The sequence below is a fragment of the Salvia miltiorrhiza genome, chromosome 1 (assembly GCF_028751815.1).
Source record: "Salvia miltiorrhiza cultivar Shanhuang (shh) chromosome 1, IMPLAD_Smil_shh, whole genome shotgun sequence".
Lineage (NCBI taxonomy): Eukaryota > Viridiplantae > Streptophyta > Magnoliopsida > Lamiales > Lamiaceae > Salvia > Salvia miltiorrhiza.
The window spans coordinates 67,170,678-67,184,747 of NC_080387.1; the positions used below are offsets into that span (position 1 = coordinate 67,170,678).

Below are 14,070 nucleotides of genomic sequence, written 5' to 3' on the forward strand. Positions count from 1 at the left end.
ACCCACTAATCTTAACCGTCCATCACCACAAAATCAGTGGTTATGATTTATTCTCTATTCTTAATACTAAAGGGATTCTCTATAGATCCCTACCCTCTATATATATATATATATATATATATATATATATATATATATATATATATATTACAAGCTAGACTGAAACATATACTTTTAGCATTGATTCGATGAACCACACTAATACATATTTCAATTAGTATAAACCATGATCCCAACCTTTTTATATCGAAGGTTAATTGTCAATTAATTAATGCACAAACATTCAATAATTTTATAATTTTACTACGATTTGAGATGTTACAAAAATATCATCATATTTCAATTTGTTGCAAAATTAACAACCTCAAATATTTTTCTGTTGCCAAAAAATTGACGTATAGAGTATTTGATACTGAGCTCGTGTAACTGCAATTAGTGATGCGCTCAAGCCAATGAAAAAAGTGTTAATAGGCAAAAATGCCCTTTTCTTATAAACACTTGTAAAAATGCCCACTTTCACTGCCAGATCAATTTTTCGATGGCCGAAATTAAATTAGGGTATTCATTTTGCAACAAATTAACATCTATCATTGCAACATTTTATAAGTCATACTTAAATTACAAAATAAATGAAAGTCCATACATTAATTACCAAATAACCCTAATTAATATCTACATAGTTTCAGATTTCGATATAACTTATAACGTTGTTGTTGTTGTCCTTTTCTTCTTCCACAAAACAAATACAAATTAAATGATAAACACACACATGACCCTTGAAACGAACTGTTTTGTAGCCTTGCCGTCTAATTTAAATCATCTACACAATTATTTATATCATCGATCAAACCAAAACTTCCATAATACCATTCCACACCATTTTTTCACTACACCTATTTATAGTTTCTACAAAAATGTCACAATCTATTCTTCGGCTTCTCAAATCTATATATACTTTTACAGCGCCGGAATTAGACCATCAGGCATGGCGGGAAAGACCAAAAGCGACGCGAGGGTCGGAGTTCTTACAAGAGCGAGATACATCTACGGGAAGGCTCTCTGCAATTGCGGCGATCGCCGCAGTGTCGTAAACTGCACCGTTCCTCAAAGAGCGTCGAAGGAGATCGACGGTCATGATCTCCGTGATCTGATGCAGCTCCTTTCCATGGGCAACGGTGGCGGCGCGAAGGTGGATGTTGATTCCGAGGGGAATATTGTGTGGAGGAAATCGGCGGCGGAGAGCAGCTACGGCGGAGGAGTGGGAAGAATTGGGAGAATCGATGAGGAGAAGCCGTGTTGTTTCCATGAAGGAGATGTATTCAACAAGTTTAGGTTTTCTAGGAGTGGGAGTAATAATGCAATTAGTATTACAAAGCTCGCTTACTAAAATATTTGACAAGGTTGGCTTTTTCAATTTTTATTTTGTCAATATGCTATACTTACTTGATGAAATTAATGCACGATATCATAGTAATTAAACTTTTCGTTTTGAGTTAGGCGACGAGGGATTAATGGTTTTCTTGCTATGATTAATAAGGGACACCGACGGACTTAAAACAAACTTCATCGGACGTCAAAATAACAAAATAATAGTCGGTAAATATTTATCGATCATTCAAAATAAACAATAATTCAATCTATTAAAATGTATCAATTACATTTAGTAATATGGAGGAATGAGGTCAATTCAAATATATCCATTTCTTAATCTTTTACTAGTCTATTTTTTCTCAAACAACTTTGGTAGCAAAATCTTAAGCATTATGTGAGTCCCCACTTCTTGCACATCTTAATCTTTCAAGATAGGCTTCTTCTTAACGTTGTCTTCAACCTCCGAATCAAACACGTACGTACGCTATTGCATTACAAATTTACAAAGCGACACGCCCAGCTTTTTGCCTTGTGAAGAGCCTTTTCAAAAATTGCTTTTGTCTTCTCATCAAGTTCATCATTGGCATTTTCATTTGCATCCATGCTGCTTAAAATATGAAATAAATAACAATAAATATGCAACGAAGAAAAAGAATAAGTTGATTTCCATGAAATTCAGTTGTATCGTAATGATATGCTACCTTCGTCCCACTATATGTGAGACTCTTTCTATTTTGGGTGTTCCATCATAAGTGAGACTCCTTCCTTTTTGAGTAAAATTTTTAGCCTTTAAACATATTTTCATTTTTTTCACCTACACACAAAATACATTTTTCTTAATTTTCGTGCCAAAAAAGGGTCTCACTTATAATGGAACGGATGGAATATATATATATGGTGAGAAATGATCCTCAGGTAAGTTTTCAGCAATATGATATATACGAGACTATAGACAAAAAGCAATATGATTGAGGATGAGACCAAAACAAGGAAAATATATATACATATATATATAAGGAAAAGTTCTATTGTGAAAGATAAATATTTAAAAAAATGAGAAACAATCTCATCCATTAATCATGATCGGTCCAGAATTAAGAATAAATCTTGTGTCCAGATTTTGAAGAACATATCAATGATTGTGATGAACATGTCAGTAATTTTTTATGAACGAACATATTTGTTGAAAAAATGTACTCCCTCCGTCCACGAAAGAACTTCCTATTTTTCCTTTTTGGGACGTCCACAAAAGAACTTCCTACCTATTTATGGACTATACCCCACCACTTATAATCCTCTTACTTTTCACTTTTCACAACTCTCAATATTAATTACTCCCTCCGCCTCACAAAAAACATGAACGTTTTTCCATTTTGGGGTGTCTCATAAAAACATGAACCTTTCCATTTTAGTACATCATGACCCACCACTACTTTTTCTTAATTAATTTATTACTCTTACAACACCTTTTAAAGTGAGACTCATTTTCTACTTACTTTAACTCTCAACTAACATTTCTTAAAACCCGTGCATTTCTCTTTGTTCATGTTTTTGTGAGACAGAGGGAGTATAACACATTTTCACCACTCCCAATACACTCAACTACCTTTTATCCACTCTCAATACACTCAACAATATTTTTTCTTAAAACCCGTGCCACTCCTTCCTAGGAAGTTCTTTCATGGACGGAGGGAGTATTTGTTTAAAATTTCGCACTCCAAAATTCAATTCTCAAACGTTCAATAAAATTATTGCTATGTTCATTAAAAACTATTGACATGTTCAAAACTATTGACATATTCATCATTTAAAAAAAATAATAGTAATTTCTCCATATATATATATAAAACTCTTTAAGGGAAAAAAATAAAAACCTCAAAATAATTAGAGCACTACATATCTGATTCAGTTAATGGATGCTAGCATTTAACGACAGAAAGTGGCACTGCATGATGACAGGATATTGGACAAACTGTTAACAGTCGGTAAATGGTAGTACTAATAACATAATTATACTCCGCCTTAGTTTCTGAGAGTAAAGGTGTGGTTTCTAATGAAATGATATACCGTTTAGGGTGTGTTTACTTTTTATCCCTCTGAATGAAGGGATAATATAATGAGGTATAAATTTATTACTTAAAATGAGGATCACATTTGTTATATTTTATTTGATTTGAAGAATAATATATTTATCAACTCCTTATAAGGTGGTATAAAATTATACCACCCTCACTTAGGTGTAAAATTATCTCTTTCCCAAGGGATAAGGGGCTGCCCGAAAAATTATACAATCTGTCGGAATTTTTTTATACATCAAAACAAACGAAATATAAAGTGGTAAATGTATCTTATCCCTTCCTTATACCTTAAAGCAAACACACTCTAAGTGTATTAGTAAAGGTCACAATAGTGTCTACTTTTTGATTAATTTCTTTAATTCTTAAGAGTTTAATATTCCCTCAGTCTCACAAAACTTGATCACTTTCTTTTCAGCACGAGTTTAAAGAGCTAGTATTTAGTGTGTTAAGTGTGATACACAGGTGAAAAATAAAATAAAAATGAATAAAGGAAAACTTTTGTCATATAAAGAAAGTGATCAAGCTACATGAGACAACCCAAAAATGAATACTGATCAAGTTTGGCGGGACGGAAAGAGTACATAAAAAACTAATTCAGCTCTGCTAAATCTCCTACAGGCTACATGACTCTTTATAAGTCATAACCAGTAATAAGGTGACAATTTTTTTCAGAATGTCAAGTGACTCAGGAGCTCAGCACTATAATGAAATACTACAATAAGAATCATGTGGTTTTCCTTTGAAATCGAGCACATCCAAAAATTCCATATCACAGTTATGCTCCATAAATTAATAATAAAGGTTAGGGGGTAAGCTTAAGAACAATCTCACCACCAAAGTTGTACTTCTTAGAGACAAAAAAGAGGGAGCTAGCACTAATTGGGTAGCAATGATTAGCTGTACCAGCGTCTCTGTTTGAGTGCAATTAATAGATGGATGGATATAAGAATGTTTAATTTTTACTCCTTCTACACTACCTGATTCTATCCTTTCATTAGTAGTATAAGCTTTACAGAAAATCCAAATCAAAAACGAAATTAATGAACACCACCGCACGTCATATTTCCAGAACACAAATAGTTTTAAATTTCAATCAAGGAAGCGGAAGATATTGCTATTGCAAGACACCACGTTTAATTATAATAATAATAGGCTGAGTACATTGACATGCATTTTACAATTTGACCAGCTCCCTAAATTAATATGGCCTCAATCTCACAAAAACACGGGTAATTTGTTACTTAGTTTATTTATAAAAATATTCATTTTTTATTTTTAAATAACATCTCATCACATACCTTATTTTTTTATTACTATTACTTTTTCAGCTTATTCACAAAAAAGAAAAATATTCAAAACTCAGTATTCCAATCAGATTAAATTTAATCTTTTTTTCACTCATAATACAACACTCATTAACTCACCTAATGTTTCGTAAAACTCATACTAACTAAGAGCATCAGCAGTGGGGATGACCTGATAGAGAGGGGGGACCACATTGGGTCAGTGAGGTTGCAGTGGGATGATATGATAGCTGACCTGATCTTTTTAGTTTTGATTATTGTATTTTTTATTTAATTTTAATTACAGAAATTTAAATAACACAATTGACTTCAAACTAAACTTCATTTAATTTTAAAAATCCTAAAGATTACATTAAAAAAAAAAACCTAAAGACATAATTTAAAATTACTTAATTAAAAACTAAAAACATTAAATCCTAAAGATCTCCAGCTTCTCCCATCCTAGCGATGATCTTCGCGCAACGTTGCTTGTGGAGGGCGAGGGTTTCTGGACTCATGTCGTCGATCTTCATGAATAAAATCCGATCGTCGTGCATCTTCTTCTTGAGTTCGTTCAACTTGGCGACTTCGGTCATCATTTGTTTGATGTTCTCGTCCGACCTGTCCATCTTCTCCATGTATTAGGGTGGTGGCCCGGAGCTTTGCGACACCTTTCCTTTCCCTTTCGACCAGGAAGGCGTGATCTCCTCGCCCGAGGCCGAGGTAGTGAAGTCGCCTGTCTCCGACGTCTTCGTCCTTTTGGAGGAATGGACGTCGCCCTCAAGGTACATGGATTTGAACCTCTAGTTGATCCGGAGCATCCTCCATGCATTCCAGTAGTTGAAAGCGCCGTTAGTTGGGCTCCTTGCTTGGAAGATGACTTGGGCCTTTTGTTGGAGCATGTCGTCGGAATGGCCGGAAGACCACTTCGCGCAAACCTCCACTCAAACATTCTCCCACAACTTCACATCTTAGGTCACTCGGGAGAAGTGTCTCTTTATTTGGCGGGGCTTCAAGCCGAGGCCGAGGAGGGCGTTCATCCGCTCTAGAATCCGGCCCCAGTAGGCCTCACCTTTTTGATCGACACCCCGGATGGAGTCGTTCGTCTCCTCCGTCCAAATACGGACAATAAAGGTCCGTCTCCTCGAGGGTGTATGTGTGTCGAATGGTCCTTCCCTCCTCCGGCTCTCTCGTCGGCGCCTTCTCCTTAAAGGCCATAGCCTTCCGCCGCCCGCCTTTCTTTGGCTTCGACGCACTGTGGGCGGCCGATGGGTCATCATCTTCTTCACTTGGACGAGGTTCCTCCTCTAAGTTAATACCGCCTAAATCGGGGTGGTAATCGCCGGAGAGGTCAGGTACCCAATTTGGATCCTACCAATTAGGATTGTGTGGATCCATTTTTTCTTTCTTTTGTGAGAGAAATAGAGAGAAGAACAAGAAGATGAGAAGTGAATTAAGAAGAAGAAGAAGAACAATGAGAGAAAATTTTATAGAAGAGGAAAAAAAGAAAAAAAAATCGGTCAATTGACCAAAAAAAAGGAAACAAACAAACAACAACGGTCCAATGCATGTAACGTTCTTAAATTTTAAAATTCGAATTTTATTTTTTATTTTTTAATATAAGCGCGTGTATAACACGCGCCCGCCTTTTTCTTCATCGTGGCTGCCCCGTTCCATCAGGTCGCACTCGAGTCGCTCATCGCTACAGTGGGCGACCCGATCTCGGGGGTGACTCGAGTCCCCCCTATCGGGTCCCTACTGCGGATGCTATAAGTGCTCGTTTGGTTCAAGTAAAATGATGGAAAGAGAATGGAATCAAATATAGGAGTGGAATGGTAACAATAACAATTACTTTTATTGAGTGTTTGGTTAAACAATGAAAATGAATCATTAGTAAGAGATTCTCTTTATTTTGTTTCCCCTTTATTTTGAGAGGTAACAAATTGGGTGATTGGGTTACCCTCAAATAAGGACAATAGTTAACTTATTACTCAAATCAAATAAGTAATGGATTCAATTAAATGAATCACTTTTCAATCTCTAAAAACACTCAACCAAACAAACGTGGACTAAAACAGTAAAACTCCCGCATATTATCGTGGGACAAAAAGTAAGTTGGCTTGCAACTTAGATGACGGAAGTCACGGAACGTAAAAAGTTAGTTGGAGCGACCACTAACACGTTTACCGCAAGGACGTATTTTTATCTTTTTTCAAATTACGTCTTTTTATCTTTTGTTGGATATATATACTCCCTCCGTCCCACTCCAATAGGCTCGTTTTCCTTTTTGGGACGTCCCACTCCAATAGGCCCAGTCTAAAATTGAAAATAATTAGGGCTTTAATAAAAATGAACAGTTACTTAATTAAATGGGATATACCCCCTTAATCAACCCTAATCTACTCATTGAAGAAAACGCCTCTCCAGATTTTTCCCCTCTCTCTCTCTCCGGGAAACCTTCCCCTTCTTCCCCTTCCCCTTCCCCTTTCCGTCAATTCCCCTTCCCCTTCGCCATTTCCGTCACCGCCGCCCCCTCCCCCATCTCTCTCTCTCAACGACGAGCGGCGCCGCTGACTCTCCAGAGCTCCGGCCACACAGATCCGCCGCCACCTCAAGACTACAGCCCCTGCTGTGCCGCCGTCGCCTCTCCTTTGTCGGTGGACGGTTGGGAGCCCCCACCGCCGCCGTTCTCCGTCTCCGCCGCCGCCTCTAAGCTCTTGATTTAGGGTTCTTGATTTGGTAGAAAGTTTCTGAAAGTTTGATTTCTCAGTTCTTGATTTAGGGTTCTTCATTTGCAGATCTTGATTTAGGTTCTTGATTTAGGGTTCTTTATTCTTAGTTCTGAAAGTTGAAGAATGAAATAGTGGAATTTTTGTTCTTGATTGTTGCTGAATTCGTTTGTTGCTGAAATAATGGAATTTTTGTTCTCTCTCTCAACGAATTTTGTTTTCTCTATCAGATTCTTACTCTTCGATTTCTGCAGTAGCTATAGTTTCTCATAGATTGTTGCTGCATTTGATTGTTGCATTTGATTGTTGCTGAATTCGTTTAAGTGAACAAATGTGATTAAGGAAATAAAAGAACACTTAAAACATTAATTGTTGGTGGACCACACAATTTACTTACCAAAAAGTGACTTTCTTAATCTCCGTGCCGAAAATAACTGGGCCTATTGGCCTGGGACGGAGGGAGTATGATTCACTATTGAGTACTGCCATGTAAATTACATACTCCTAGCTTGCATTGACGCCTAACTGCTTTTTTCTTTTTTGACTTCGGAGAGTTGGGGAGGAGGAGCAGTGGGGTTTGAACTCAGCACCTCATTGTTCACACACATGAGGTCGCACAGTGTCTCATTGGGGACAGATGCTTTTTTCTTTTTCTGTTCTTAAATTCCTATGAATCTACGCTTATTATTAACGCTATTCTAAAATTACTAACATCCACCACAATTTATAAAGTATTAAAATCAATAAACATATAAAATAAAATAAAATAAAATAAATGTCGACATCAAGTAATCAAAAGTGTGATGCTCACAAATAATACTTGCATAAAATATAATAAAAAAAATAAAGCTCACAAATACTTCCTCTGTTTCATAGTAATAAATATCTATATTTTCTTTTAAGTTGTTCCATAATAAATATCTACTTTTTTTTAAAAAAGAAGAAGCAAACTTTGTCATTTTTTAGCTTTTTAACCTTTAATCATATCCACATATCTAAATTTTATTTCTCTCATATAATAAAAATAGACTTTATCATTTTTAATATTAATTTTCTAATCATCTCCACATAAATTCTGATGCAAAAAAAGTAAACACTGTAAAGCATCCACTATAGTGCTACCCCATAGTGGTGCCACATGCGTGCCACCTCATCAACTACCTATTTTCTCAATTATCTTATATTTTCTCCCCTATAGGGGTAGATTCCCCTATTAACAGTTAACTATTTATGAACCCTATTGTCATCATTACTACTTTTACCACTATATATATATATATATATATATTATTTATGTATTCTAATTTTTATATTATATTTTACTTTAATAAAATTAATATAATTACACGAATAAATTAATTTATTTAAATAACATTTTTTTTAATTTATATAATTATGCTAAAAAATTAGACTCGAAATGCACATATTATTCAAAACAAATTTATACAAGACACAACTAAAATTAAAAATATAAGTTCAAATACACTAAATACCAAACGAAAATAAATTAAATACAGCAATTATATTAACTACACTACAGAACAAATTCATAAAATAAAGATAAAAAAAAGAAGAAGAAGAAACGGAAAAAAAGAGAAACAAATGGCTATATTGAGAAAAATTTAAAACAAAAAAAATCTGTTATTTTGACGCAAAAATAATAAAAAGGAAAATAAAACCAAAATGAAGGTAAAAATAGAAAGAACAAAAAGGTTGAAACAAGCCAAAGAAAATAATCAAATTTTACCGAAAATTAACAAAAAAAAAACATTTAAATAAATGCAATACAGGCGCAGGGCCCACCATCCATCCAAACTAACTGGATAGTAAAAATGCTATACCCTTTGTTTGCTACCCAATTTTACTACCTCAAAAAAATAATGCCACTATGGTAGATAGCAGTTTACTACCTCCAAAAAACCCACCGTAGTGGGTGCTCTTACCTACCCGCCTACATTCATAAGTTTCCAAACTACAAAAATACAGATGAATGATAGTAGTATCTGATTTCAGTCTTCCGTGGCTTGTTATGAGCAATGTCCCCACTCTTAACAATATCAGCCACTCAAACATAAATTATTAACCATAAACACACGTATTAATCAAATTTTTTTTAATGTACGTATCTATCAATTTATTATAGCAGTCACTTTATACTTTTCTCTTTTTGGTTTTTGTTTCTGCACCGCAGCAACGACATGTCGCAGCCGCATCTCCGGCAACTCCTCCTCTCATTCAACTTGATGCTTTTGCTAACGGCCGCTTTCTTCACAACTACGCACTCCGTGATTCAGAACCTCCCAGGTTTCAACGGCACATTTCCCTTCAAACTCCAAACAGGGTCTTTTTCTCACCCCATTTTCCTAATTTCATTTTTTTCACAAGTTTCTAACGTTTATAGTAATTAAAGGTATATTGGCGTGGGAGAATCGGAGCAAGTACAGCTATTCTACTACTTCATTGAGTCTGAACGGAGCCCTGCAAACGACCCTCTTCTTCTCTGGCTCACCGGCGGCCCCGGCTGCTCCGGCTTCTCCGGCCTCGTTTACGAGATTGGTATCTTCCTTTCTCATCTTCCCATTTCCAATTATTCTGAATCAACATATACTTATATGTAGTGAAATAGTTAGGTCAAATAGGAAATTGAAGTTTTGCTCCTTTTCTCCAATTTCCATTATTTGATCATGACTGAAATTTCATGTATATATGCAGGGCCTTTGGTTTTCGACTATGATAACTCTGATGGAATCATACCTACACTTGTGCTAAACCCCTATTCCTGGACTAAGGTCTAATTAATTTGCATTAATTTGAGGTTAGGAGAAAGGATTTTGTTGATTCAATTCCTTTTAATTAACTATATATTGATTTTCAGGTGGCCAACATTATATTTATAGACCAACCTGCCGGCACTGGATTTTCTTATGCAACAACTGCAGAAGCTTATAAATCTAGCAACACTCTTTCAGCAATCCACACTTATCAATTCCTTCAAAAAGTGAGATTTTTTTCTTTTTTTTTAAAGTATATGTTAAGTATAAACAGCAATTGACTTGTTTGTAGTTGGTTTCTGCAGTGGCTTTTAAACCATCCCAAATTTCTCAATAATCCGCTCTACATCGCGGGTGATTCTTACTCCGGCATCACTGTTCCTCTCGTTGTTAATCAAGTGTATGGGGGTAATGTCACTTGATCAATCACATGAATGCCAAGAAACTTTGAGTCAATATAGTGATATGTGAATATCTGTTTCTGATTGTATAGGTATTGAAGCTGGGAGAAATCCAGTTTTGAATTTGAAAGTAACTGCTTGAAGAGTTTAGTTCATCATTTATTCTTAATATATACTCTATATATGCTTATGGTTGATTTATCTTGTAAATAAGAGCAGGGGTATATATTGGGAAATCCTCTCACTCAAACATATGCAAACTATAATGGAAGAGTTGCCTATGCTCACCGAATGGGGCTGCTCTCTGACGAACTCTACCAGGCAACATATATCTTCTTCTTTTTTCATTTCAATAATTCAAATAAGTCTAAATATAGTCATGTTCTTGCCTTGTGTGAATGGTTGTTTGCAGTCTGCCAAAGAAAATTGCTATGGATATTACCTAAGTGTCGATCCAAGTAATGGGGCGTGCAAGGATGATCTCGAAAGAGTAACTCAGGTCTTGAAATTATAGTCTATCATTCGAAAAGTTTGTATTAGAACATCTCTTTTGCTCTATAAAGCTAGAATGCATAATAAATTTCTCTTCATCATATGTATGCATACAGTGTCTTGAAAAAATACGCAAGCCGCATATTTTAGAACCGTGGTGTGACAATATGTGGACTGCACTGTTACTGCCGTCGGATGAAGGACATTGTGCCCCTCAATCTGAGCCGTGTTATCGGGTAAATATTTCCAACTCTGTTTTCTTGTTCATGTTGAGGTATATATCCACTTTATTTGGTGTGTTGTGAACAGGACAAGTATGCTTTATACTCCGAAAAGTGGGCTAATGTAAAACTTGTTCAAGAAGCTCTACAAGTTGCTGAGGTATGTCAAGTATCATCAAACCTAGGATTTGGGTCTTAAAATTTGCTTGAAACGATGAAGCAAAACTGCAACGAAGCAGGGTACGATAACAGAATGGGCGCGATGTAATGCCACGCTTACATACGATTTGGACTACAATCAAACTGAAGCTTTCACATATGACGTCAAGTCCACCGTAGATGATCACAAAAGCTTCACTTATAAAGATTGCCGTGCTCTTGTTTACAGGTATGCTAGGATTATGCACTTGAATATATTTCCCTTAGCTTTTTCGCAACAAAAGTTGCTACATTTTGGCAGCGGCGATCACGACATGGTTGTTCCACACACGGTGACGGAAGAATGGATCAAGTCTTTGAAACTGCAGGTTAAAAATGGATGGAGACCTTGGTTCGTGGACGGCCAAGTTGCAGGGTTGGTTTCTCAACCAAAATTTTAATTTTACTTAGTAAACTAGTGCTTATTTTGGTTTCTAATTAAGGTATACGACGGAGTACTTCCACGGCCGTTATGAGCTAACATATGCAACGGTGAAGGTAAATAGAAACATTTGTTAGTGATGATATATAAATTTGATGATGAAATTTGGTTTGAATATGTTGGGAATGTTTAGGGGGCAGGGCATACGGCTCCAGAGTATAAACCCGAGGAATGTTTTCACATGATCCAGAGATGGCTCGGCCACGGCCCCCTCTAACACGGATTAATACTACTTCGCAACCCAACAAGTACACAATATAAACATGCAGAGGAGTGACGACAAAGCACATTTCAGTTGGTAAAGTGTTTTCTCTTCAAATAATAGATCAAGCGTTTGATTCACTATAAGGGCGTGTTTGATATTGGCTAATATACTGTATTAGCTAATTTAGTACAGATCAGTCTAGTGTTTGGTATTATTTAGTAATAATGCGGATGACCTGGTTTAATCCCACGACCCAGTATTATTAATCCAGATTTTTTAGGATTAATAATACCACCTCCCCCTAGGATTAACTTAAACCAGGATATTCTGTATTTAGCCATGATAGCAAACACCAACTCAGTATTAATAATATGTCATTATCCACGCTAAATATCCTGGTTACAAATTATCCTACATAATCCTTTACTGAAAACCAAACGAGCCCTTAAGGGGTTACTTATTTGTTGTATACTCCCTCCGTCCACGAAATGAGTACCCATTTGTGGACGGCACGGGTTTAAAGAAATGTATGGAGTGTAGTGTGAATAGTTTAAGGGTCCCACTTTTTGAGTGTATTAATTAAAGAGATGTGTGTGGTACACTTGCCAAAAAGGAAAATGTGTACTCATTTCGTGGACGGACAAAAAAGAAAATATGGGTACTCATTTCGTGGACGGAGAGAGTATTATTTATTTTTTTTGGCGATTTTTAATAGGTGTAAATAACCATTAACCTTTTTGCGGTGATCTTGTACGTGTTTCTTAAGACTAGAGAATAGAAATTTGTATGTGCCTTTAACGATATTATTGTGCGTGATGTGAATGAGAGAATCGGACTCCATGTATGTGGTTCATTTGTTAACCACCCATTCTACTCTCACTACAAGAAACTGGGCGATTAGCAACGGAATTTTTCATCGCTAATGCCCAAAATTTCGTCGCTAAACTTTTAAAAATATCTTCGTCGAAATTCCGCCGTTGTTCTGTCGGTAATCACCGATGGATTATTTTCCGTCGGTAATTCCGTCGGAGTCCATTAAGTTTTTTTGTAGTGTCTTGTTCCTTGGTGCTTCAAAAGTCGTTGGTGTCAGACTGCCTTGCGTCAAGGGTCTCACGTGTGAGTTGGTGGAATCTTTCCATTGAAGATATTACTCAGCTCGTTTATGCTGACGTCCATACTCTGTCCTTTGTTCGCGTGGTCTATTGATTTTCTAGAGAAGGCTTTTGTGGGTTTATTGCGTGGTTTGGCGGAATCTCGCTCAACTGCTGCTGGTTGGTTTTTGTCTTGTTGGCTCTTGGTCCCTTTGGACTGTGGGTTTGCAACGATTCTCTTGGCTTCGCTTTGACGATTGCTTCTCTGGCTTGTGCATGGAATGAACGCATAATGCCTTTTTTGTTGGGCATCGAGCTCTGGTGGTGCGGAGTTGGAGTGGCTTTCTTGGAATGTTTTCAGATTTTCTGGTGAGCTAGAGTCTGGTTCCGTGTTAGTCGGGTTCCTTTGGTTTCTGTTTTCCCTCTCGTCTGCTTGTGGCGGGTTCTGTTCTCGTCTTTGCTTTGTTTTCTTTATTGCTTGCTTGTTATAGACGAGTATTCTTTTTTCTTTATCACTATTTTTCATATTTGGTTTTCGTCAAAAAAGTTTTAATAAGGCTCAGTTCTTAGTTAACGTCTTGTGCTTTCAAGGGTTTTTTAAATTTTCTTTTTCTTCAATAAAATCTAATTCAGCATATGTGAATGATACATGTTAGAAAAAGTTAGTAGGATTAATTATATAGTAAAATTTCCACGACTCAAAATAACAGAACTTCATGACTCAAGGGAGGATATATATTGTTCTCGTTAAAAAGAAATTGTCCACTCACAAAAAAGTTATCACTTTC

At 36.2% G+C, this 14,070-nt stretch overlaps 1 protein-coding gene across 4 annotated transcripts; it reads left to right on the forward strand.

Moving 5' to 3' along the window:
* Nucleotides 1–9,433: 9,433 nt before the first annotated feature.
* On the forward strand, nucleotides 9,434–13,856 carry LOC131005256 (serine carboxypeptidase-like 18). 4 transcript variants are annotated; one of them, XM_057932130.1, is made up of 15 exons: nucleotides 9,434–9,556; nucleotides 9,653–9,802; nucleotides 9,872–10,017; nucleotides 10,174–10,250; nucleotides 10,337–10,459; nucleotides 10,538–10,640; nucleotides 10,726–10,763; nucleotides 10,853–10,954; nucleotides 11,046–11,132; nucleotides 11,242–11,361; nucleotides 11,435–11,506; nucleotides 11,586–11,734; nucleotides 11,807–11,920; nucleotides 11,988–12,042; nucleotides 12,120–13,856. In XM_057932130.1, the coding sequence occupies exons 2-15, from the start codon at nucleotides 9,660–9,662 to the stop codon at nucleotides 12,201–12,203; spliced, it is 1,413 nt and encodes a 470-aa protein (XP_057788113.1). In that variant the 5' UTR covers nucleotides 9,434–9,556; nucleotides 9,653–9,659; the 3' UTR covers nucleotides 12,204–13,856. The 4 variants fall into 4 exon arrangements, 3 of the variants coding, with proteins under 3 accessions (XP_057788113.1, XP_057788112.1, XP_057788114.1); XM_057932129.1 differs by having other exon boundaries at nucleotides 9,472–9,802; XM_057932131.1 differs by having other exon boundaries at nucleotides 9,472–9,802; nucleotides 12,127–13,856.
* Nucleotides 13,857–14,070: the final 214 nt, after the last annotated feature.